The sequence below is a fragment of the Falco cherrug genome, chromosome 8 (assembly GCF_023634085.1).
Source record: "Falco cherrug isolate bFalChe1 chromosome 8, bFalChe1.pri, whole genome shotgun sequence".
Lineage (NCBI taxonomy): Eukaryota > Metazoa > Chordata > Aves > Falconiformes > Falconidae > Falco > Falco cherrug.
In genome coordinates, this window is record NC_073704.1 from 32042078 (window position 1) to 32069831 (window position 27754).

The 27754-nt window shown below is 41.4% G+C and overlaps 1 protein-coding gene across 8 annotated transcripts in view; it reads left to right on the forward strand.

Moving 5' to 3' along the window:
- KALRN (kalirin RhoGEF kinase) overlaps positions 1-27754 on the forward strand; it is a 528324-nt gene that overhangs the window by 203431 nt on the left and 297139 nt on the right. For all 8 annotated transcript variants that reach the window (XR_008733430.1, XR_008733429.1, XM_055717657.1 and 5 more), the window contains exons 4-5: positions 3769-3961; positions 8221-8733. Coding sequence is in view for 6 of the 8 variants with exons in the window: in XM_055717657.1 (XP_055573632.1) it covers positions 3769-3961; positions 8221-8733 (706 nt within the window). In the remaining 2 variants the exon portion in view is untranslated. The remainder of the gene's footprint in view (positions 1-3768; positions 3962-8220; positions 8734-27754) is intronic.

The window sequence follows — 27754 nt, forward strand, 5'->3', positions numbered from 1 at the left end:
CTGAAGTATTAGTACCTGTTTAGTATCTGGCTGCCTGCTCGTATAGTGTAAGTGCTCTCAAAGGTACCCCTCTCCACAGCATGCTCGGCAACTAAAAGTAGAAATAATGAGCAGACAGCTTTCTGGCTTGCAGCAGTTTAAACACTTAAATAATAGGTTTTGACAAGCAGGTTTAGAAATCAGGTGCTAATTTTCTGCAAAAAAGTCAGAGAACATGTGGAATTATCATTGTGCCAGATCAAATTCTGTAGGTGAGACTACAGACCCACAGGACTTGTTACAGGTTAGTACCATTCATCTACCATACAGGTTAGAACCATTCGAGAAAAAAATTGCAAGCAGAGACACTTCTGCAAGACTCTGAGCAAGGTTCTTGAAACAGATAATTTGCTGAAAATTATAAATCTCATCCATTTGTACATTATCTGCTCTATAATTGAAATGATACCCATTTTTTCATTTACTGTATTTGCTAAAAGAAACTTAAATGCCTATGTGACTAATCGAGTAGGGAATTCCTCTTTGTAATTAAGAGCATTGTATTGAGTTTTGTATTATTAGTGAAATAGTTGTTACTTGTTGATGTGCTTTGAACTGAAGAAATCTGATTGTTCTTCCTCTCCTTCTTCTTGATCCCCACATCCTGTCAGTTTCCTACTTGAAAATGTACTAAGCATGTTGAAAATTTGGTCTAGTTACAAGGAGCGTAGATAGTGCTAGTAGGGAATGACTGCTTATTGCCTCTTCCAGGACAAGAATCAGGAAGCATTTGACTCCTACCCATGGGCTGATGTCCCAGCCTGGCCTGCAGGGTCAGTGGCTGCTCTCCTATGTCCACCAGAAAAAGCTGCGGAATTGTTACTCCTTTCTTCTTCTGTTGAAAACATGCTGTAAAGTCTCCAAAAACCTGAAAGTAGAGATTTAGGGTGTTGTGGAGAGTTTTTTCACACATGCATGCTCCTCTGCTTCTCTGCACCTCCAGGGTCCAGAAAGGCTGTAAACCTTCAATGAACACAGAATCCAGCCCACAGTTACATCTCTTCGTTCCATATCTAGAATATCTATCACACTGCAGGCAGAACCTTCAGTCATGTTGATATGTCAACGTGGGTGTCAAGATGGTATCACACTGCCTATGCTCTACAGCTGGGGGCAGGGTGTGATTTTGGGTCTGTTTGGGTCTAAGATTTCAGTTCAGGTTCATAAATGGAAGACTTCCATTGCTCAAGATGTTCCTGTTCTGCTTACTGAAACAGGTTTTTCTGTTGTTCATCAGTAAATTAAGTTATTGGTTTAGATCGGATTTGGTAAGTTGTCAGGTTGGCAGCAGCCATGGGGAGTTGCAATGAGGTTAATGTTGGCTGTACCTTGCTGTGGTTACAGTGGGGGTGGGGGGGTGTTTGTTTGTTTATGTCAGAAAAGACAGATTGCACTTACCTGCTACTGTGTTGGGGCTCTCCGTGTGCCTGTACGACTCCTGGATCTCTTTGTCAAGAGTTTGAAGAAAAATCAATCTGTGGAAAAGTCAGTTCGGTATAACAGGCATTGGTGACTTGGCAGAAGTTACTGAAGACCCTATAAAGCTTTGCAAGAAAAAAATGCAAAACACAACCCCCTTCTGTTCATCTCTTTCTGATTTGATTCTCTGCCACAGCTCTTGTTGAGAAGGGCAAGAAGCAGTAGCACCACCAACAAAGGTTCTTTTACAGCCTTTTTTGGCACTAGTTATTGAAGGATCAGATGGCTGACCTTTCAGCACTAGGTAAAAGGAGAACAAAAAGATCTATATTCCTGACAGTGTTTGGAAGTGCCTGGTCTCCCTAGTTTTTCTTTGCACTGACTGTTGTATGCGGCATGCTCTAGATGTGCCAATAATGTTAAGGCAGAGGACCAAGCTTGTTGGCTTTGACTGCTCCTTCCTGGCCCTGAGTTGAAAGTATTCAAGTTAACAGACTCTTAAAATGGCAAAATCCACTTTGCCATGGAGTGGTCCATCTGTGCACAAATCTTTCTAGACAAACGTAGCATCACCAAGGACTTTTATTTTTAAGTTACATGTGTTAATCCAGTGTGCCTCCTGTGAAGGATACCCCCATCCTTGTCTGAGACCAGAAACCTAGTTGTAAGCTTTCAGTGAGATATATAGGAGCTGGATATTATTAGCAGAAAGAGTCCTTTAGGAATTTAGAGGGGCAGAGTATAGTAAAAGACATCCTGTGTGTTTGTGCACTGAGAGTATTTGTGTGGAGGCTAAACAGTGTCTTACAATTTCTGCATTATATCCATAATTAATAATGCCTGTCCTCAGCATATTTCAGATTGATTCCAGTGATATCAACACTTGCTATTTTAAATTATCTTACATACGTCTTTATGGCCACATTATTGATCCTACTTATGTTGATGGCCAGTTTGCAGAAAGGTCAAAGATGCTATGTATTAAAAATTCATGTATTAAGGAGGTTTTCTTGTTCTGTGCCTCACTGTTACATTCATTATACAAATGTGTTCATGTTCTGCCATGTTTCTCTTCTTTCTCAGCTTTTCTTACTGTTTTCATCTTCCTTTCTTCCTTCCACACTTACTTTCTTCCAAAAGCTTCTCCTTCTGTGGAAAAGGCTGTGGCCTTCATTCCACCTGAAAAAAACCTAAATAAATTAGATCAGTAGGTGGACCATTTTGGCATTTTTAGTATATCACCAATTAATTTTACTCACTTACCATACCAATAATATTACTGGGGATGGGGAAGGTCACATTTTGTGCAAGTGCTTGAAGCTTAAAGCAGACACCATAGCTCTCAAGACTTCAACACCATGTATGGCAGATATATTAGCTGGACAGCCAGAAGAGCAGACATTTCCTAAATCTCCTCAAATGTTGAATGCTGCAGATGGAGGATGATGGTTTTGAGCTACTTCTTTTTCTGAGGAGCAAAACTATGCCTCTGGAAAAGCTATCCTGAAAGCTGGTCAGATTTGGCTTGAATCAACATGTCCTTTTCATTCTTTCTCCTCGTTTCTCCTGAGGAGAAAGGGAAGACGTATTTACCAGCTAGAGCTTGCTGGTTTTGGGCCCCATGCATTGCCAATGACCAGGCCAGACACTGTCTTGAACTTTTGAGAAGGGAGGAGCACAGGCTGGCAGAAAAGCATGACTGCAGATTGAAAAAGATCCTGCAACATTTGGAAGATCTTCCAAATCAGGAGGGAAAAGGGCCCCAATTTTTACAGTCCACATGCTGAGTCACAAGGACCTTCCCTTCAGGGAATGCTTGCCAGGCACTTTTCTGGAAATTATGCTTTTTTTAAAAGCCCTTAAAAGGGCCTCTAAAAATGAGGGCACCCAATTTTACAAGTGGCCAGTAATGCCAAGGCACAGGACCCTGCTTGTTGGCTTTGGCTGTGGATTGAATTCAGTGTGTTGAAAGGAGAATCTCTTGTATGTACACATAGCTCCTATACACATGTATTTGATTCTGTTTTCAATTGTGTGAAAGTATGTATGTTTTCTGTGAAAATTTGAATTACATGTAGTTGGGAAATTAGAGATTAAACTAATATATACACTGGAATTTAATGTAGATGAGATTATGGTAAAATTAATATAGCCTTTCATATAGCCTTTATGCTGTACCATCTTTTGCTTTTATTTTGAAGTATATAATTCCTTGATCAGCTCTGAAGCACTGAACACTAGCAACAAAAGTTGAGTCTCAGTGTGACTTTCCACAATATTAATTATTTTGATATGCTTTTATTCCTACAGCGAAGATGTTTGTAAACGAGGATTCACTGTTATTATCGATATGCGGGGATCCAAATGGGATTTGATCAAACCACTCCTAAAGACCCTTCAGGAAGCCTTTCCTGCTGAGATTCACGTTGCCCTGATTATAAAACCTGATAATTTCTGGCAGAAGCAGAAAACGAACTTTGGCAGTTCCAAGTTCATCTTCGAGGTGAGAGCCACATGAGAGATGTATGGTAAAGCATTTTCTCTGATAAGAAAGTTTCTTCAGGTAGAAAAAAAAATTCCTAAGCCCTGTGACTGAGAAAAAGAAAGACATGTAAGGACTGTGTGACTGAGCGAGCTGATGCTGTGGCATCAGGTTGCCTTCTGAGCACACAGATGGAATGGGATGCATGTTTCACCTCAGAGTCTCACATGTATAGTTCAGTTTGGTAGGTGTTTTGTGGGCTTTTTTTGTGGTATTTGTTTTTGGTGGTGTTACATTCAGTCTTTCCTTTGTTTCTTTTAGAAACAAAACCCCACCAATTCAGTCAATGTACTAAGGACAAAGTTGTCTAGATGTTAATGTACGGGTTTGTTAGTTGACCCCTACCCAGCTTCAGGTAGTGGCTTTTTTTTAATAAAAGTTATTTATGCTGACTTTATTTATATATTATCATTGCTTTGATTTAATTAAAATTTACAATTCAGGGGTAACATTAACAACTCATGTTAATGATAAGGTGCCTCAGGCAGGTTCTTTGAGAAGTAACCAGTATGTAACTGCATAATTAAAGGGAATTTTACTTTGTCATTGGTGAAGACAAACCAGCTGAGTTCTCTCAGTGCGCTTTAGTTTTCTGTGATTTTCAACTTCTTACTCAAAGAGAAGCAAAGCTCAGGTGCATGAAGTGCTCATACATCAATCGTGCCCAGCCATGAGCTAGTTATATATTGGGTTTTTTTTAATTTGATGAGAAACTATTCTATTGTTGGCTGGCTGTCTTGCCAATCCGTTAATTTCAGAGAGACACTCAGATTTTGTATCTCTGGAGCTCAGAAGAGAAGAATGTGGCTGTAGTTCTTAATTTTGACTGCAATGGAGGACTATATTTAAGATACGTTGAAGTCAGTGTGATATAAATATGTCCTTATTTTCAAGCTCTTCTTAAAAGCACTCTTGAATTGCACTGCATAACTAGATTGGTGTTAAGCATTAACAAACTTTTACATTATTATCACAATTTAAGTATTTGGACATTTTCCCCCTCTGTCTCAAAAGAACAGTAAACTCATAAATTTTGCTTTGTTTAAATGAGTCTTTACCTTCCTTGGCTCCCTATGAAGACTCAGTCATCAAAATAACTTCCACTTGCTATGCCCTACATGAATTTGAAAGCAAGGCTGTTGTCAGTATAGGCTGTTGGGGTTTTTTTTACCTCCAGAGATTCCCCACACTGGCAGAACTGTGGCTGCCGTTACAGTGCAATGAGGTTGGCTGTGCTGCCTGCGGGGAATGAGAGGGAGTAGGGCAGTGGGAAGGAGAAAGGAGATGTAATGGTACAGAAGAATGTGGAGCAGGAGAGAGCCTGTGCAGAGGCTAGTAATAGAATAGTTCATGGGAATAGGGAGCTTCTGGTTAAAATATATATGGGCACTAAGGGGCAGTCCCATGGTAGCCCAAGAAAAGGCAGCTTATGTGTGTATATCCAGCACAGAATTTCAGTCCTCCAATACTTTAGTAAACAAAAGCAAGAGTTCAAATATATATTTTTGTAACATTGGGTTGTTGTTGGTTTTTTTTAAATGAATTAACACTTTCTGGAGGCTTGACTTTTTTATTGTGTGGAGTTGGTGTGCTGATAATGAAGATTAGACTGTGGTCAAGCTATTCTTCATAGTTACAGTTATGAGTCTTGTTTTAAAAGCTCTGGACTAGTTTGCTGTACATGCTGGCATGCATGAAGGGTATTTTCACTTTGTGTGTGTGCCTTCGAGCCTTAGTCTGTCTGCAGGGCTGTTCACATGGGTGTCTGTAATGGTTCACAAATTTTGGACCGCAGGAGGAGAGTCAGTGCTTTCACTGTCTATTGGACCACCTGTGGACACTGATGAGTTCTTCAGTTCTATGATTTTTAAAAGATCTTTTAAGCTGTGGTCTACAGTACAGCAGACCCCCTGCAATATACACACCACAATCCAGGAACTTCTGTTTTAAAGAATTCTTGTGGATGCTGCTGTTTAGTGGTAGGCTCAGGCTCTGCGGCAGCTCATGCTTTCTCGTAAGAACTGTGAATATCAAGTAAGCATTGCAGGTCAGTATGACTCACATTTGATTTATGTGGGGCAGCACACAGGTATCCTCTCTGCACTGAACCATCGTGGTGATTTCCCACCACTGTGTTCAAACACAAGGTTCTTGGCAGGAACAGACTGTGGTGGAAGGCCATGGGAGTCTCTGTTGAATTGCCCCATCTGCAAACTCAGCAGTAACCAGTGTCAGTTTTAAGGCCAGATTCTGCTTTTGAGCTTAGTGGAAGCATTATGCATGTGCCAGGGCAGTGTATGACCCTTAGTGGAGGCTGATGATCTGGGTTTTGTGTTGTGAGACTCTGGCAGAATGATTCTGTGTCACAGTCCAGAGAGTAAAGCATGCCCACAGACCATCACACAAAGAAAAGAGAGAAAAAAAAGGGTTTGGTTAACGTATGTGGACTCCAAAGCTTTCTGTCACTTTGAGGAATGGACCAGGCAGCTTAGTTTAGCATTAATGCAGAAGTGCCTGCAAGATTCTTTCTCCAGCCAAAAGGGTTTAAATAGTGGACAGTGCTTTTTACAGTGATTTCTAAAAGAAAGATGGGTGATGCCTGAAAGGCAGTTACTTTGTCTTACCACCTACCTGCCTAACTAAGGTTGTTTTCATGAGAGTTTCAAGAACTCCTTAAAGAAACAAATTTTAATATAGAAATCTGCTGCAGAATTCATGAAATGTAAAGCCCTTTTGCTATATCATCATGTCAAATTCTGTTCATGACAAAGAGCAGTGTTTGCATTAGCTGCATTAGCAGACACACTGCAAGGGGAGTTGCCCAGGTATTAGCTATGAAGTCTTTTCCTGACAGGCAGTTAAACTCTAAATTGAATTATCTTCAAGGGGCCAGTGTCCAGGTCAGGAGGTTTAGCAATTTGAAATCCCTCTGAAGCTACATACTTAGCTTCCCATTGTTTGTTGACTCTTCCCTCTGTCCTCTCCCTTCCCCAAAGCAAGGAGTATTGAAAGAAAGTTTTAAAATAATCTTTCTGCTGTGCATAATTTCAGTGCAACACTAATTTTGATACATTTCAGAATGCCTGATATTTTAGAAGGATACAAATTGGAAGAAAAGCCTGTTATTAACTTTAAACCAGTGGGCAGCCTGCTATTTTGGACGTAATTCAGGATAATGGACAGGACTTGAGGTATTTTTCTTTGTAGACGAGTTTTACAAGATTGCTGTGGTTATTGGGTGCCTCCACTTCTGAAGAGCGCACTCTGACATTCTTTAGAGGCCTGGTCTTTAGGGAATAGATGTGCAGTCACTGATGAACATCACAAGCCTTTAAGGGCTGCCAATTTGTGCATTAACATGACAGCACTGAAAATCTCTAGTAACATACAGAACCCTATGCTCATATTTCAGAAAAAAAATAATTGTGTGAAATAAATGGGAACAGCCATCAGTTGTTGCGTTCTTAAACTGTAATCTGCTTTCCAGGCACCCAGTGCATTTCTCTATCACTGATTACTGAGTCTGAATGAATTAAAACCATCTCTCATTGATTGTGTATGATTCATGAGCAGTACTTTCTATTTGCAATAATTTCTACTTGTTAATACTCCAATGACACTTTACTTTTACATTGATTTTGGCTTAATTACATTAGAAATTACTAATATGAAAGGGAGCTGCCTGTGGCAAAAGCCAACTGGAATAATCTGGAGGAAGATAACAGCATATTCTGTGTTGTGGCAGATCACAATACCTGCTTCAGTTTATATGAATAAAACTTTTGCTGTTTTATAGCCACCTTCCTGAGCATAACACAAGAAGCAGAATCCCTGTAATACCATATACCTGTTTAATGAACAATCGTGTCTAGATATCAAACAGCTGCAGTAAGAAGTCTTCAGTGTCCAGCTAGGTTAAAGTAATCAGTAGCAGAAGAATTCTCATTGTATGTTTTTGATAGTCAGGCCAGCTGAAAAAGATCGACATTATCCCACCAAATATCATGTCTTTTAACAAATAAATAAATCAGTGCCATTAATAGAAATGTTTTCAATCCACTTAATTCATCAAAATCAAACATAGTCGTTGGCATCTTTTACAATGTTCCTTCAATTATGTATTGATGAAGAAAATAATCCCTTCAGGCTATTTATGGATTGCTATGTTATTTCTGATTAGACAGTCATTGATTCAAATGCTGTCATTTTCCCTTCCTTAGACAAGTATGGTATCTGTTGAAGGCCTGGCAAAACTTGTAGATCCTTCTCAACTGACGGATGAGTTTGAAGGATCCTTGGATTACAACCACGATGAATGGATAGAGTTGCGTGTCTCCTTGGAAGAATTTTTCAACAGTGCCATCCATTTATTATCGAGGTTGGAGGATCTCCAGGAAATGTTGGCTAGGAAGGAGTTTCCAGTTGATGTTGAGGGCTCAAGAAGGCTGATCGATGAGCACACGCAGCTTAAGAAAAAAGTGATTAAAGCTCCTGTGGAAGAACTGGATCGTGAGGGTCAAAGGTTATTACAATGCATAAGATGCAGTGATGGTTTTTCTGGTAGGAATTGCATTCCTGGAAGTGCAGATTTTCAAAGTCTTGTGCCAAAGATCACCAGCCTTTTAGACAAGCTGCATTCTACTCGGCAACACTTGCATCAGATGTGGCATGTCCGCAAGCTGAAACTGGACCAGTGCTTTCAACTCCGGCTTTTTGAGCAAGATGCTGAGAAGGTAGGGAATAATCTGTTCCTTTCATACTTTAACCAAGACTTTATCACAAAGACATTGTGACTTTTTTTTCTGTAATTAGCAGCATGAGGTATTCATAACAGGTGTAAATCTCATGTTGCCAATGGATGTACTTTATGTGACTTGTAAACCACATTCACTGAACTAACTGTTGGATGTAGCAGGCATAACAATATCCAAGAATAACTTCTCTATGTCACTTCTGATGAAAGTTAATCTGCTTTTTTGTGTCATAATGGGTACATTTGCTAGACATTAGCACAAGAATCAGGCTTTTTTTCAAGTTTCTTTTTCTAAGCTTATGAATATATTTATCTACATGTCACAGCACCTAGAGAAGAATGATTTTAGGGTTTGCTTCACTATGATTACTGTTTGCACTTCTTGCAAGTCTATGGGAAATTTGTAGTTTGAATCCTCCTAATTGTTATCTCAAACAACATTTTCAGTTTCCCTTTCCTAGGAAATCACAACAGGATTTGCAACTGGTAAAATCTTTAGTAATGGCTTTGTATCAAAGACATGTCCACTTAGTACCCACAGCATGAGATCTCAGCCTGTGTTTAAGTTAAACATATAAACAGACCAAGAGAAAGTATTCTGAAATGACAGCAGCATGCAAAACTCAGTGTGGCTGTTTTGCATTAAAAAGCGCATAGGGACGGCATTTGAATTCATATTTGACACTTAAGTCAGTGGCCAAGATTCCTGTTCACTAGTACAAGACCTTATTTGAGAAATATTTAACATTAAATTATTCCAGAGATAGCATTGCAACTTCATGTTTCTTGGGCATTTGTAATGTAGCGTATCAGCCTGAAAAGTACATAGGGTGTCTCGAAATGAAATACAGTGTACAAAAGTATTTAGAGCAGCAGAAACACAGGTAAGTAACATGGCTTTAGGAAGCTGTAGTTTAACAGGTGTATAGTACTGCACCAGAGTTACATACCCATTCCCTGCCTCTTCAGAAGTTACTCATTCAGGAACCCGTAATAGATAGGGAAGTCCTCCTGCAAGCAAAGCATAGCAGCTTCTCATGTTTGTTGAAAAGACTGGCTAAAAAACAGCCAGAGTTCCCTAACCAGGTCTCATATGCATCACTACCTACAAATGTCAGTAACACGCAGTAAAGCAGGCTTCTTAATACTTGTAGTATTTGTTTGCTGTTTGCCTCTGGAAGCACATGTAGGTACTGATTTTGATGAATTTATTTGAGAAAACTGTATTATGCCAGAGTCTTGGCAGTCTTACTTTCTTAACACGGAAGTGCTTGACATCTTGTGAGATGGTTTTGCGAGTCTTTACTGCACATTTAAAATTCCAGGCTGCAGAGTAAGGTATTCTCAGTGGAAGGTACCGAGCTCGCAGGCTCATGTTTATCTAGTTTCTATAGCCATCAAAAGCACCGGTCTCTGAATCTTCTCCACTTAATGTATGATCCAGTTGTTTCACTAATGTGTCTGCCTTGACCCAGCAGGAATAGCAAAAGAAATGCAGACCTCATCTGCAGAGGATCTCACTGAAGATGCATTTTTTTAATCAACTGCAATTTATATTATTTTTGACACATCAGGGAGAAGCACATTGCTGAAACAAATATAATCTTCAGTACTACAGAGCAAAACACAAGACATTGGTTTTCAATGCATGTACTAAATATCTCTAAGGCATGCTAGGACTGAAAAGGCTCCATCATTGTATAATCAATCCTCCTGCTGGGAAAACCTTGAATTCAGATGAGTCCCTCTAAAACAAGAGTCACTGCAGCATCACTCAAGAATGCGTAAGAGCAGAGTTTTTCTTCCAAATGCCACAATTTCTTCTTTCTTTTCCTTGTGTGTCACGTGCTATAAGGAGATCACTCACGGCTGTCCTTCCCAGCAGCTGCTGTATTTCAGTCAGTGCTTCGGTTTGGATTTTCAGTTTCTTTGGGATTATTCAGGTGACCACTGCTTAGTAACATAAATTTTAATTTTTATTTATGATTATTATTTGCTAATATTATTAGCAGATTATTATTATTTAGTAAATTAATTTTAATAATAATGTTATATGCTGAAATGGTCTCAGATCAAGTCAGTGCCTGAGAATTTCTTGTTGCCAAGCACTGCTCTGTAGTATTGAAGGAAGTCTCCAATATATTTTTCCTTTTGATCTTCTGAAACAGGCATAAAAGGATGATTTGATACAAGCCTGAGCATTGTGACAGCTAGGTTCTTTGCATGTGTTATTCTGAGGTTGTTAAGTGTAAAGTTTAGGCAAGTCAGCAGATAAATGAAACTTCTGAGGTGAAGAAGAAGCAGTGAAAATATGATTCCTGCCTTTTAAACACTGGCTGTCTCAAGCAATTCCCAACTGACAAAACTGGCATTTTGATCTTCTCAATATTTCTTCTTCATCTACCTCACATTAACTGAACACAGTCTTGCTTTGGCTTCTCTGAGTAGCTCTGCTTGCTTTTCCTTGACTACTACATTTTCCCAAAGAATAGAAATGATTTTGGTTTTTTATACTCTCAAATAAGTGTTTTTAATCTTTTCAGTTTGTGAGTCCCTAAAATTCTTCCAGAGAAGGTTGCAGATCATTTTACTTCATATTTTGCACATGTGGACTGATAAAAAATATTGATGTGCTTATTCTCCTTAGCTGCAGCTCTCTTTGAAGTAGTCTGACCACCTTAGACTGGAAAGTACTTGTCTCATAAAATGTTCAGAGCTAAATCAAGCCTGAATGCCCTGTCCACTGTATAAATAGCCATCACGCTCTCTCTGTGTATTGAATTTTAAAGATTCCTGGTACCTCCATTTGCTCATTGGCACTCTACCTTCTACAGTTAGGTATGGTAGCAGAGCCAGGATAGTCTTCATCTCATGGGGAGAAGCACAGCTCTTTCCATATAACCTGGATATGTCATTTAGTGCTAATCAAATGACAACTCTAATACCCTGTGAAAGCTCAAACTCCAACATAAAATTCTGAATATAAATAAGGGTTTAGGGCCTTTTAAAATATCTCTGTATGCTCATTGGGTGATACTTTAGGAAACCTGTTCTAATAAGGAGAAAATAGACAAGGACTTTCCATTTTCTGGACACCTCTGATTTTAAAAATCTCAGATATCCTTATTCACTGAAAAGTTCTTAAAGATGAGAATAAAAAAAAGGGGGGAGGACAGACACATGAAGCAAAAATATGCAGTATTTTAAGGTAGGTTAATTTTTGAACCCTTTGGTATTAAAATACCCTAGATTTTCAAAGCAAATCAGTTCACTCTCTTCCCTCCTATAGATGCCCTCCATTGGAACATTTATAAATGAGAGGCGCTGCCTGGACACATGAATTATTCAAATTTCTATTTTTAATTTGAATAATTAAAAATAAATACAACTTTGAATTACTATAAAATTATGATTACAACTTACAGAAGGTCTGTATGGTTGTGTGCTGAGCAAATCACATTGTTGGCAAAATAAAAGGAGGGGGTGGCAGTCACAGCCTGGGCTTCTCCCACTCAAATCAGTGGGAGAGAGCAGAGCTGGCTGTGGACAAACTTTGCCTCCAAGTCAGGCTGTTAAGGTTTTATTTTCCTGTGCTGGGGCCGAGGGAGGAAAAAGTTGAGCTATCACATAGGCACAAGCAGTGCAGTGAGATTGAATCCCCAGATGGAGACTGGAAGCTCCCTGAAGCTCAAGTCAGCAGGCAGGTCAGCCATGTGGGGAGCTTTGGCAGAGTGGTGTAAGGAAATTCACATGCTGTGCAGTGCTGACTGTAATGATCTGCTGATAAATAACACATTTCAGTCACTGGTGTAGCCCTGACCCTCACTGTTCAACAAATTTAGTCCTCACCAACTAATATATACATATGTATGTACATACATATATATAATTTTGAAACTAGAACTGAGGCTTCACTGTGTTTTTACTGGGTAACAGGAAAAGTGGTTTTAGCCATCAGTAACATGAAAAAATGTATTCCAGTCTAAATTGAATATTGTTTCAAACAAAAAACCCACAATCAGCATAGATCCAACTATTAGAACTATCTGAGAAATGTTAATTGGTTGGTTGAAATCTGGACAGGGAGAAGAATTCAGGCAAGAGTCCACATGTTTTGCACTTGAGTAAATACCAAAAAAGAGGAAAAAAAATATCCTTACAGACTATGCTTTCCAGCTTTTCTGGAAATCATTTGTAACTGGCACCCAACTTGACTTTTGTAGGAATTTCCCCATCATTCTCGGTTGGTTCCATATCAATTTTACTGCTGTGGCATGTATGTGAATGAAAAACAGCTATCATGATGTAATCAGCGTTGTCCACGTTAAGTATAAACGATATAGTCATCAGCTGGACTGAACCAGGGATGTCTTCTGTAAACTTGTAACACCAGAGTGAAGAAAGAGCAGGCTGCTGTAGCATCGTTGGGGGCAGAGAAGACTTTGCATGTTAGCTCTGTGTTCACCTCCCCTTCTCCTGGACTTTCTAGAGAGTGCACTACACAAAGGCAAACTCCCAAAGATGGCAGTGGTAGTTAGGAAATGCCACCAGAGAATTTCACTGGAAGCTTGTGGTGGGAGAAACATTTTATTTGGGTAGGGTCAGCTTTGTAGAAGGTCTGGTGGCAAACCACAGGCCACATCTAGTCTTCAAGGAGCAGTGAAGTAGCAGGCTTGCAGTCAAAACCATCTGCCTCATCCATACTAAAGCTTCCCTTTGCAAAACACAGCTCTGCCTGTGATTTTCCTTGTGGAGCAGGCTATGGGAAGCAGTGCTGGCTGATGGGGGCTGCTGTGGTACTGCTATGAATAGGGTGGAATAACAGTTGCAGCAGTTCTCCTCCATCTCACTCACTGTGCAGCTGTGGGTGGTGAGACCATGGCACCAAGGAGCACACACTGCATCCCTCCCTTCTCACACACCATGCTGCTTCAGGCCTCTTCCTCAGTCTGGTCTCCATAAATAAGGGAACTGACATGTTTTTCTACTGGATAGATGCTATTAAACTCAGCCCCATTTAGTGAAATAAGTAATATGGGGCATTTGGTTTCTGAAGGAAGACAATCACAGATATACCAGCTGTATTAGACTCCTATTCCCATTCCTAATAAAAGTTTTGGGAAGACTCCCATTAATTTTCAGCAGAAGCACAATATACCCATTAACACTTATTCTGAAGTTCCAGATGAAATTCAGGAGTTCCTGATTTAGAATCTAATTCAACACCAGACAGTTAGTCTACAAAAATACAGAGAAGCTCTAGCTCCACAGCAAAGTCAGTGGGAGAGAAGATAGTCCAAGTAGTATATATCATCTGAGTATCTGAACCATGCTCATGCTATTATTGGAGTATTATACCTGATACCTGCCAAAGGTTTATGTTCCTCAGAAGGAAGGATTGCTCTGCAAACTACTCTTGGTCTAAAAAGGTGTGGAATTACTCTGATGGAATTATAGAATGCAAAATGTGGAAATTTACACTGTGCTTTGGGGGGCGGGGGGTGGGGAAGATGGCTTTAAGAAAGAAACAGTGATATCTTGATGTTTGAGAGAAGGGAAACTATCAGTGCATTTGTGATTCTATGATACATATCCACTTTAACCATTTCATACATTACTTCCCCTTATACTACACTTTACAATTCTGATGCTGTATGTTCTGTAATAAAATACATTACAAATGTGATGATATGATCCTTCTTGCTAGTAGGACGCAGTTTATTTTATTACAGTCCAGTAAATAGGGCAATTGTATCTGCTCCTTTAGTGAAGTGATGCTGTGTGGGGAAGCGTTTCCTAGAAATGGGTCTTAGCTGACTTCCTGAAAAAGCATAAGAAAGATTAAGATTAGCAACATCTTCACCATCTTCTTCATTTCCAATCACCTCTACATTTTCTTCTTCTGGCAGTGTCAAAACACCCTGGAATTGATACGTAAGCAGATGATAAGAGTTTTCCCATTTACAACAAGTCATATTAACCCTTAAGGATTTCTGTAATGCCAAAAGGCATAGCACCTGGTACAGACTCCTCTGAGAAAAAGTCCACATAGTGAAGGACCATTTCCCCTCTCTTATTTCATTGCTGGAAGCACATGGTTTCTTTCATTTGGTCTATGTTTCATATATACAATTGCCTCCAAGATTTCATGTGAAATGTTGGCTTAGAAATTACTGTAAGGGGGATGTGTCCCAGGGAATAAGAGCAGGGAAACCAACGAGGAAAGTACTGAGAAGCTGACGGAGGGAGCTGTCATATGTGAAATGAATACAAAGCAAATGTGTTCTGGGGAGGTGGATAATTAGGACTGGGGAGGAGGAAGGAAGCATATTAAGATGGGAAAGAACCGGAATCAGGATTAATAACAAGAGCATGTCCTTAGTGTCTTGCACCAAGGAGAAATATGTATGCCCCCTGTGCTGTTCACTGCAAAAGGATTTGTTATTGAATGAATGGTATTTAACAGTAATAATCATACAGGCATAATAAGCATGGATTAGACATGGATTTTTGCACAGGATTTAGATTTCATTTAAGTTACATGAACACTGCATTGGTGTACAGAACTCAGCATGCCCTGGATTTTTCCATCTAAGTACTTACACAATGGATATCACAACAGCACAGTAAGTGAGCATCACAGTGAGGAGCTTTCCTGGAGATTTTGAACATGGGGGTGTTGTTAGACCTGAGGTAAGCTCCATAAGATTTCTGCAGTAAAAGGAGTCAATAAGCTTAGTGTCTTCTGCAGAGGGATTTGACTGAGGGTCTAAGTGAGGCTCATGTAAGCATGTTACTTTCATCCTTAGCCCATTTCAAATGTCTGTGCAGAAAAAGGACAGAGGTCTTGGGGTACAGATGCTGACTGGGAAAGGCACTGAACTGGGATCTGTGTTTGTGAAAATGCATGTGTTTGCAGAGAGCTTTATAAGAAGAGTGACCAAGAATTTACTAAACTACAAAAATTTCTTACCCATATGCCCAGGAAAGAGTTGTCAGTGATCACAAGGGCTCAATTTGTTGTTGATACCTGCTCCTCTCAGCCCAAAGCAGCTGCTTCATCAGGTGAAACAATTCTGTTTCAGGTAGTTTTACCATAGAAGCATTTAGTTTGGAAAAGGCTTTTAAGAACATCAAGTCCAATCATTAATGCAGGACTGCCAAGTCTATCACTACTACATCTTTTAAATACCTCCAGGGATGGTGACTCAACCACCTCCCTGGGCAGCCTGTTCCAATGCCTGACCACACTTTCAGTGAAGAAATTTTTCCTAATCTCCAATCTAAACCTCCCCTGGTACAACTGGAGGCCATTTCCTCTTGTCCTATTGCTTGATACTTGGGAGAAGAGACCGACCCCCACCTGCCTACAGCCTCCTTTCAGAGAGCTGTAGAGAGCAATAAGGTCTCCCCTCACCCTCCTTTTGTCCAGGCTAAACTGCCCCAGTTCCCTCAGCTGCTCCTCACAAGACTTGTGCTCCAGACCCTTCCCCAGCTCCGTTGCCCATCTCTGGACACGCTCCAGCACCTCCATGTCCCTGCTGTAGCGAGAGGCCCAAAACTGAACCCAGGATTCGAGGTGGGGCCTCACCAGTGCCCAGTACAGGGGGACAGTCACTGCCCTGGCCCTGCTGGCCACACTGTTTCAGATACAAGCCAGGATGCTGTTGGCCACCTTGGCCACCTGGGCACACTGCTGGCTCACGTCCAGCCGGCTGTCGACCAGCACCCCCAGGCCCTTTTCCTCCAGGCACTTCCCAGCCCCCTGCCCCCAGCCCGTAGCGCTGCGGGGGGTTGCTGTGACCCACGGGCAGGACCCGGCACTGAGCCCTGTTGAACCTCATACAACTGACCTGGGCCCATCGGTCCAGCCTGTCCCAACCCTCTGCAGAGCCTCCTGCCCTCTGCACATCAACACCCCCCAGCCTGGTGTCACCTGCAAACTGACCGAGGGAGCACTCGATCCCCTTGCCCAGATCATCGATGAAGACATTAACCAGGACCGGCCCCACCACTGAGCCCTGGGCAGCACCACGTGTGCCCGGCCACCAGCGGGATGTGACTCCATTCCCCACCACCCTGGGCTCGGCCGCCCAGCCAGCTTTAACCCAGCACAGAGCACCCCCACGCAAGCCAGGAGCAGCCAGTTTCCCCAGGTGAATGCTGTGGGAGATGGTGTCACAGGCTTTACTAAGGTCCAGGTAGGCAACATCCACAGCCTTTCCCTCATCCACTAGGCAGGTCACCCTGTCAGGGAAGGAGATCAGGTTCATCAAGCAGGACATGCCTTTCATAAACCCATGCTGGCAGGTCTGATCCCCCAATTGTTCTGCACGTGCTGTGTGATGGCATGTGGGATGATTGTTCAGTAACCTTCCTGAGATAGTTTCCTGGATCCTCCTTCCTTCCCTTCTTGGAGATGAGTGTCACATTTTAGCTGCATCCCCTCACTTGATTGCAGTTTGGTGCTTGAGGTCTCCCTGAGTTCTCTGCTAAAAGCCCAGAAGTCTGGTCCTGTAAAGCAGAGGGTCTTGGTTTCTATTGACATTAATGAAAGACTCACAGTGTCTGCTAAGAGCTCCCACTGACAGATGCTCAGTGGGCCAGTGCTGTTAGAGCCCTGCATCCAGGAGCTGTGTAGCTTCTGTCTCTGGCTCCAGCCTTACTGATGGCATGGTTAGAGACTTTGCCACCTACTTACAGAAATGAGAGCTTATTTCCAGCTGTCGGTACTGGTGCCCCCCTCCAGTATTCCAGTTATGTCAGTACACACTTGCAACATTGTGGCTAGCTTGTTTTTCCAGGGCTTTCAATAGTCCTAAAATAAGAAAAACAAGCTTTGAAAATGTTCCTAACAAAACAGGTTCTTATGTTTAAGCTATAGAAGGAATATACAGATCTCTACATTTATGGATCTGGAATAGATGTTGAAAAGCAACATTTAGTCAAAGTATTTTAAGTTGCTTTAGCATCTTTTTCTCTTTCTTTTCTCATGCATATGGACTCTTGCACAGAGCACATAGTATCTGTTCTCTCCTGAAACCTTGTTTCCATATCTGGCATCTACTCTCTCATACTACCAGTGAAAAATGCTTTCTTTCATGATCTGAAGTTTCCCTTAGCATAAGGTGCCTTTTTTGGTATAGAGGTTCTCACTAGACAACTGTTCTTCCCCATTAATAAAATCAGAACTGGGATCCCAGTGCTGGGAAGGAGAGTCAGCTATCAGTCTAAATAAGCTGCCATTTGAATAGAAGATCATCACTTCATACCATCCTTTGTACCTAAGCCCACTCTGAAACGGAAACAACAGAGAGCACAAGCCCTGTGTTCAACATGAAGTGTTTGCTCTGACAGAGAATTTCTAATACCAAACAGAACACAGAACACGTGCAGACAGGTCCCTAAGTTGTTAAAATGACAGGCACCATCTTACAAATATCATATCTTAAAATGTCGGAAAGATAATTATATAGATGATGTGGAAAGGAGGTTTAAACTGAGACTGAGCTCAGTGCGTAAACAATAAAGTGCATGTTTGTATAGCACCTAACACAGTAACATACTGAATCTGGCTGGAGTATTGGCTGTTTCTAGCAAAGAAATGCAGATTTGCAGTTGAAAAATGCCATTGGAGATGGAAGGGTATGGAAACATTCCTACTGAATACAGATATGTATCCACACATGACTTGGGTTGCTTTAATATAGTACTGGAAATATTCTGCTTCACTTGAGACGTTTTGTGCAATCAAGGACAAAGGATCAATCCAGGAAATTCATATCAAAGGGAGAAACTGTATATCCATTCTTAAAAATCTGTCTATTTCCCCAAATGAACTTATGCCAGTTCTAATCACTTTGATTCAATTACTTCACACATCTTAGAACAAAGGAGGCTGTAATAAATCAGGTGAGAACTGAAAGTATGTAGCAATAACTCCATTGTAACAGCAGTTTGTCATTAATCTTCAATGTTTATTCAAATGTGTTCTCTGTCATGTTTCTTTTTTTTTTTTTGCATTTTAAAATAATTGAACTCTTGCTTCTGAGTATTGCTTCTCCTTTGTGTTGAAGCACATCAGTGCTCTCTGTCATTCATTAGCCACTATTAGGTGTTCTGATGCAGCTGAATAAACAGTATGATGTTCTGAATGCATCTTTACTGATTTTTTTCTGAAGCTCAGTGGAAGCAAAACAGGACTCAGGCTCATGGATTCCCCAAATTAATGGGTTTTACTGGTCTCATATATTTTTGGGTTGGGTTGGGTTTTTGTGTGTAAACAAACTAAAGAACAAAGTTTGTCTGGAAGCAGAAAAATGTTATAACAAGGGGTCGTTGTGCAGAGTGTGTGTTGACAGATTCCTTGTGATACTGTAAGCATAGATGTCACGTGCTAAAGAGATTTCAGAGTGGGATCAGCATCTTTCACTGTGGAAAGCTCTGAGAGTGGCAGCTAAACTGTGACAAGTCTGCAATTCCCCTCACCTAATCATGGACATGAAAGAATTATTGCAGAACTGTGGGGTAAATCCTCTCCAGCATCTACGAGAATAAATTTCTTACAAAACCCTTCATCTTAAAACAGAAAGGTGAATCCTGCATAGACTGTGTCTCTCAGTTCAGGAACCTGCATGCTGGGACTCGCAGTCTTTGCAGGCTATAGCTCTGAATTAAATATGCAGCTAGCTGACATCTGTTCTGTTTAATATGAAGGAGGCTTCTGACAGGTTGCTAATGCTTTCCACAATTTGTTGCCCCCAATCTAAAGTGAAGAGTTGTCAGAACAGGAAGTAATCACCAAGGGCTCTGTGGGAACTGTTCATTACTTTGACCACTGCTGGTCACACTTATTAAGATCCTGTTCTTGGTATCTGTAGGAAAGAACAGATTTTTGCAATACCAGGAGTTCATTATAGAAGTTTTCAACTTCCCTCAAAGCACAAACAGAGCTCATTTCTGCTAATTGGATTGTAAAATCAAAATGTCTTCATTATTAGTTATGTTCCAAAGGAGCTTGTAGCTTTTTCACAGTGTCAGGCTTGTATCCTGCTACTTTCTGATTTATCAGTCAAGGCCGCAGGGGGTCTGCCCCTGTGTACCAATAGCATTGTGAACATTTGCTTTTCTGCCTTTCTATCCACCAGTAGAAAGCTTGGGGACAAATCTAATAACAACAGGACAAATTCACAAGTACGCACCAACTGCTTTGTGCTGCTGCTACAACTGAAAGTAGCTACAAACCCAGTTTTGCCATCTGGTTTGAGGAAGTGTGGGATTGTCTTGCCTGCTGAGCAGAGCAGTACAGGGAACTGGATAAATCTATATCAGAAGTCCTCTTCCTGGTGGATGTTATTCTAGTGGTGGATGTCACCTAACCTTGTGGAGGAGGGGGCAGGACTCCTTTTGGAGCTTACCATTGACATTTCTGTTTCTGCTGCAAGAGGTTTGTTGCTGATTTGACAGCTCTGACAGTACAAACTTCCTCCCCATGACCCAAGTTCAGACTCCACAAGCAAAGCGTATGAGAATCCTCTGAAGGCATTTGTGGTACTGATTTTTCAGATGTGGACAGTTGTCCATCAGGAAGGGCAATCATCTGCCGGAGACTGATTGCTGTTGATCTGGGTTGGCTTTGGAGCAGCAAAATGGAAGTAGAAAAGATGCAAAGTTCAAAACTGAAAATTGGGAATTACAAATGACAGGGATTAACTGCCTTGCCTCCTGTCATGCAGGATGTCTGTCCTGCAGTGGGATTTCTGATTTGATGTGTAAAATAGATACCTCAGTGCTTTCCATCTTCCTTATAAATTCAGTCTGCCCTGTGCTGCCAAATGTGTTTGTTTTTTTCCAGGCAGCTAAATACATTGGCTTCACAGCGCTTGGAATTGAACCTGATCTTTTTGATGGGACTGTGAAAACAATAACAATACCTTGCTCCACTGCTACAGCTAAGGATGAGGAAGGCTTGCGTATTTCCTTCATGCTAAGTGTGCCCTATAGCATAGTTACAGCAGTCTGAGGCCACTTTCTGTCCGATTTGCACCGGATCATCCAACACACTTGTGACCTTTCAGTGCAAGGGGGCAGAACATTAACTGAGTGATGGCGTAGTTCCTGCTTTGTGTTTCCAGAGTCTGGCAGCAGTCACCTCACAGTCCGTCCACTACTGACTGTAAGGAAATGGCTCTGAATCCTGCTGCTGCTGAAAGTGGAACATGGTGTGCTGTGCTATTTGTAGTTTCCTGCTGCCGACACTGGGTACGCAGTTACTATTCCTCTTGCTTCCTCCATGAACATTAGAATGGGTCCAAAAATAATTGAAAGCAGTATGTTCTGACGGAATATTTTTGCATTTGCACAAATTTCCTCATTATTTTGCTTGCCAATTTTGATAGGGAGCATTTTGAGGCTGTTTCAGCTTCTCCAATTTGGCACCACTGGGAGGCACAGGAATTCTCCCCTGATCAGCATGGCAAGAGAAAGTGTTTTGGCATCTGAATACCAACCTCATTTTTAAGTCTTAAACCTCATTTTTAAGGATGAATATAGCATATTATAACCACAGTGTTCTGATTTAACTAATGAGGACAAGAAGACCCAAATGCTCTAAAGGGCAACGAAGACGACACATCTAGAAGAGCAGAAAGAGGCCCACACATACAGAAAAAGAGAAGGCGGCTGCTTTTTTTATTTATTGCTTTGATCCTTGAGAAGGTTAGGTGATAAGAGCCTAGCTGTCAGGAAATAATATAATTAAACTGTGTATGAGGTTCACAGACTTATTGTGCAGCATCTTTCAGATGTAGCTATGTGATTATTCCAAAATTAATGTCTTCCTGGCCTGGCTGAAATGCTTAAATGGCCCATACTTGGCAGAGCTTGGGGTCTTAAAATTATATCCTAAATTAGCCTTTATGTCTATTTGTAGTGAACACATAAGGGTGGGTGTGCGGTTGAGAGGTTACCTGCTAAGGAGCTGGTGATGGTCTTAAGAGGTGAAACCAGGAGCATGGTCTGTGGATTGTTTCCAGGAGTATCGCTGTCACTTTAAGCCAGGTGGCTTTTCTTCTTACATACCATGCACATTATGAAAACTAATTCAGAAATGTTTTCTTGAACCCTCATGTATTGCGAGGCCCCTCCATATTACTTGTCATCAAAATCCTGGATGCCTTATGTCCTGCACAGATGCTGAAAAGGTGTTGCGAGTAAGGCAGTTGAGCTGAGGAATTTTGCTCAGTTTATTGCTAATCACCACAAACTTCTGGTCTCGATTTGGGTATTGAGAGGAAAACATAGGACACAGATTCAATTTCCCTGATTCTTGTTGCGGTTTATACCCAGTCCATCAAAATTCCTCTGGTGGGATGACAGGCAGTGGAGGATGTCTGGGATAATATTTGCAGGAGTGAATTTCTGCTGCCGTTACAGCTATTTTCTGATTCTTAATTTTTTTCTACTGTTGTTCCTTAATGTCCCTGCCCAGCGTGAGCCACTCACTGTCCCTCAGGGGCATCGCTGCCCCCTTTGCCAGGGAGGACCCCACAGCGTGTGTCCCTCTCAGTGTCCCCCTCAGCAGCTGCCATTTTGTTTCCCTAACGCCTTGTATCCAGGCGCTTCTCTGGCAGATGGGTGCTTTGGCACAATGGTCAGGCTCTGGTGTATGGTGGCATTCCTGCTGCCACCCCCCTCTGTGCCAGATCTGGTGGGAACCGGCTGGGACCGGCTCGAGGGAGCTGGCGGCCTCCTGACAGACTGCCCACTGCCCTGCTGCGCACCCGCCATTGCACAGAGGAATGAAGAGTCACCCTCACACCCAGCAGATCAGTGTTCACAATCCTTTCAGCCCTGGGAAATCAGAAGTCACCGTGAGGGGTGAGTTGGATTTTAAGTTTTTTCCCAACAAGTCTGTTGGCTGAAGGAGGTCTTATGTGTCCCCAGGTCAGGACACCATCCCCCCTCCAGTTTGCCAGTGTCAAGGGAAAACATTGAACTGGTTGATTCATGGGATGGGGAAACAGCTGGGAGTGCCAGACATCCCAAAATCCAGAATAATGCTGATATCCTCATGGGTCCATCTGTGCAGAGATCCCAGCTCCAGCCCTGAAGTGTCATGACATGTCGGGAGTTTAAACCTGTGATTACACCACAGCTGTGTCTGTGGGCCTCTCACACAGGTGATTTGGGTAAGGGAAATGCCCCACTTCTCATGCGCAGCAGTAAGCATGTGCGCGGCTGTTTTGCTTTTAATGGCAGCTATTTGGAGTCATAGGAACATTACACGTCAAGCCAGGAATAGAACCAGGGTCAATAATAAAGTCACCAAACTTGTACAGCACTTTCAAGTTAATGAAATTCTATCTCACAGATTCTGAAAACTGAGAGGAAGATCCTTTATCTGGGGAGCCCACTCTGCTTTTTTCATCATTTCCACTGGTTTTTCCATTCACAAGGCTGTTGTCTATTTATCTCTTCTAGTATTACATTTCTTATCCAGCCAATTAATTAATTTGTATGTAGACAGCAAGCAGTTCTTAGTAGAATGCCTGTTCCCAGAAAAGGCCATTTCCACTTTATGGAATAGAAAATCCTTTCCAGGAATACCTGAGTGTTTGATGGAACTAAGTGTGGTGGAAAGGTACAATATTTCAAAAAGCAAGCAAAAGACGCAGATGCATAAAATACACCCAGATACCATTAGTCATATTTATGTGTTCAGTATCTGTAATTTTCTCCCATCTTCAACAATAAAAGTATAGCTTCTCTATTCAGCATTATAGGAATCACATGTCTGTCTTTGTGCATGGTTGTGGCTTGATACCTGTCAGGAAAGATAACCCAGATATCTTACTCTGGCATTTACTAGGAACATTCAGCGTGAGTATTTTGGAAATGGTGTTCTGCTACTAATACAAAAGGTGTTTGTCAAGTCACACATATAGCTAATTGTCTAATGGGTTGACAGTTGGGCCCATTGTCTGGAATAATTTAATGTGCTGTAGCTTAAATTTACTATAGTGTATAAATCATATGCACCGATATTTATAATGGAAAAACTTTGTTCATGCAGCGCTGAGGATACACAAATACAGCTGTGGGGCTGAATCTTCAGCTGGTGTAAATTGGCCTCATTGGAACAGCACCAATTTACCCTGGCTGTGGACCGCGCCGAACACATGTGAAAGGGAAAGATCTGGCAGAAGTTTCCGCTTGTCCATCACCATCTGTAAACAAGAGACAAAACCAAACACAATTTTGTATGTAGGCCCTGGGTTAGCAAAGCATTGAGATGTACGCTGAGTTCTATTTTAAACCTACAAGTACTTTGGTTTAATTAAGGCTGTATTTATAGAGTGGTGATGGGAATTACAGCAGATTGGTAATGTTTTCTGTTGAAACAGTTTTCATCAAATTTGTTGATTCATGACAAAAGTAAAAAAAAAAAACTATCCAAGTTTTCTTGAAGTCCAAAATTTATTCTGGGGCAAGTACATTCCTATCTGAGAGAAGACATTTTCTTAGTGACCCTTCATGTAATCAGCCCAATGTCTGGGCCCTGTGAGCATTGATGGGTGTTAATGGCCCTGACCAGCCTCACCTGGGGCCTCCCCAACCCGTGCCCAGGGTCCAGGAGCCCTGTTGCAGCTCAGCTGTGGGGTATCAGCCTCCAGCTTTGCCACAGCCCTGTCCTACCCGTCATGAACCCTAGTGAACCAGGCACTGATCCAGTGATTTTGTGCCATGACCTGGGACCTGCTTCGCCCCTGTGGACCTGTGTTGCAATCATGGGGCTGTGTCTGAGCCTGGTTACCCTCACTGAACCTGATCCTGACCTGCTGATTGACTTCATAACTTAAGCTTGGACTTGTCTTACCAACACAACTTGCCTGATGATCTCTTGATTAAACCTGGATGCTAATAGCCCTCAGGGGCTGTGGGACAGGCTGTGACTAATGAGACCCATCTCACCTGCTGGGTCTTTGTTTCTGGCTCCTCAGCCTTTGGGAGGCAGCTAGCTTGGACAGCCAGCGTCAGCCCACTGTTCTGCTGAATTTAGCTCAGAGGCTTGAGCAGAGGGATTCTTCTGTATCACAGGTAAATGTCCTGATTGTTTAGACTGTTGGCTCTTCTCATGTGCTCCTTTGTGGATGTGTTGCACTTTTGTTGGCCTTTTCCAGATGTAAAGGTGACCTACATATGGCTGATTCCAATTAAACTGTAGTTATGGTTCTTGTCTGGAGGCACTAGGGGACTTTCTTGGTTGATTGCTTTTTGTAAAGGTAGCTCATGTGCAACTCTTTCCAGGATCAGGCCCTTCCGTATCAGTATAGACTGTGTGTGTACTGCAAATCTGTTGCATGGTATTCTTTTTTGCGTTCAATTACTGGCTACGTTCAGTTGCAACAATGTAAGGAAAATGGCTTAATTTGTCTTTAATTCAATTCTTGTGACTACTTGGTTTCACTTTAAAAGACAGGAGTAGACCCTGTAGCTGGAAACTTAGTAAACCTCAAGAGAGGGACTCTGACAGTTACTGCTCCATGTGTGTTATTATTTTGTTTGTGAAAACATATGAAAATGAATTTGCTTAGCTGTAGATACCCTCAGAGCAGAACTTTCCACTTTCTGTTGTAGATTAGTCAATTTAACACTGGCTGAGTAGTTTTGAAAATACAAAATGCACATGGGCTCTTGTATGGACCTTTCTTTAATAAGCAATGCATGCTTATCTCTAGCATTTTGCAACCTGTGGAACACAGATATTAAGTTCTTTAGTAGTTGGTAAATGTATTCAATAAAACATATTTATTGTCTATAGACTTTAATTTGCTATAGCACTTGCCTTGAAAAATTTTACAGGGTTCACAATTTGGCAAAGATTGGAAAGCACTGATCTGATAGGGATGTCATCTGGCATGTAATTAGTCCTCTACCCTCTACTCGACTACAGGCAAGACATTCATTTAGATTAACACTTTCTTTTCTTTTTGTTAGCAGCATATGGAGGTATAGTGGGAGAATACACTTATGCCTGGTGCATTACATGTGAGACTGACTGGAATTTATTACAAAACCCTGCCTTATAGTTTTTTCCAAGTGCTTTTGGACTTGCTCTTCTTATTTGCAACATAACCTGATCGTGCTTGTCAGAGCAAATCCAGTAAACGCTACTGGTCTTTATTGATAATTATGCAAGAGGCTACCAAGAGAAAAGATAGGTAATGCAGGAGGTACTGATGTTGATTCAGTAGCTGTTGCTCTCCCATTTTTCTATCTTCTTTCCTAAAGCTGATGTGAGAAGCACTTAACGGGTGATCCTAGATGATGTCAGCTAGAGTATTTCCAGCAAAAGAATCAACATTCCACAAAGTTCTGTTGGTACCTTAGTTTGGATAGAAAGGTAACCTTGAACTAGAACAAGTGCAGAGGGAGGCTGTGTATCTTGTGAAAAAATAGAAGAGCTGGGCTCTAGTAAAACAAACAGCAGGGGAGACAATGAACCCTCCCTGTCCACGCTGGAAAAGGTTAAACATCTGGGAGGAAAAATTTTTTAACTTAAAGGACAGTGTTGACCTAAGAGCAAATGTGTATAAACTGGCTGTGAATCTGATTTGGGTCAGAGAGTATACGAAGATTTCCTTAATAAGAGCAAAGGTTTCTGGAACTGCTTCTCATAGGAGGAGCTGAGCTGTGGCACTTAACTGGTTTTCAGGTGCAGCTTCATCTGTTTATGAAAGGAATTTTTATACCGTGGTTCACTACTTCTGGCAGATATTGGACGTGACCTGGGTGGCGCATTGGGACTGTTGTCTTGATATGTATCCTGCATTGTTCTTCAAGACAGTGTGGTTATCATTCTGCCCTTACTTACCCATATGAGGTTGATATTTATGGCTCAGAACTTACAGAGAAGATGATTTGCTAAAAGCAGGTTCATAATTAATTCCAGGCCTATCATAGTGTTACATAGATTTGATATTTATTAGCTGTATAAACAATTTCATTAATAAATATATTCCGTTCACTGGCTGCCAAAACCATGAGGGCTGTAATCTTCCCATCAGAACCACTTGGCATCGATTGTGCTGCCAGCCATGTGATGGGAACATCATCCCGTGGTGTTCTGCACCACTGTTTGAGTCCAGTGCTAATGCTCTTCAGCGAGCTTTGACAAAAGCTGGAGAGCAGAGGTTATTTGAAACGATGTTATAAATCTTATTTTCTCTGAGGTGGGGCTGGACTGCACACGGTCTGCATACATGCTGTTCCATATCCGTGTGTTTCTTCTCTGTTCTCAAACAGCTGCTCTTGCCCTGTACTCACTAGCCTGCCAGATGTTACAAATCCAGGGAAAGTATGGAGTCACATTCTCCCTCTGTAGGACTTATTCATGACCAGCTTGAGACCTGCTGTTCGGTCTAACACTTAACCTGGATTTTCTAGTAACTCATCAACTATGATGACAAAACATGAGGTTAAGAACTCGTTGTTGCCAGCACAACTAATGTTGGAGATACGATTTGATACCCCAAGTCTCAAGTGAAGTGGCCTCAAGACCACATGTGTATTAATTACTGGCTCATGTATGATCATTAATGACAGGGTAGATGGTTTAGCAAAGCGTTGGGTGGAGACCCTTTGGATCACTCCCAGTTCTTCTGACTTTCTCATAAGAGACTAATTTTCTTAATTAAATGTAGCACTTAACATTCTTCAGCATATGCATTTGCTTTCCTTTTATGTACTGTTAGAAACAGGGACTACACAAGATAATCACATTGAAAGTTTATCTTCTATTTTAAGTATCCTTAACCCTTTCCCCCAGCTACTTAGTCACTGGAAAACTCTTAACTACTTAATTAGTCTCCAGATTATCTACAGCAATGTGGAGAAGTGCCAGTCTGGGAGACATTGAGGACAGTTGGTTTACGTATTTTAAGTGATATAATGTCCAATCTTAGTTATTCTGCGCTCCTGTTTAGTGTGAATTCATGACG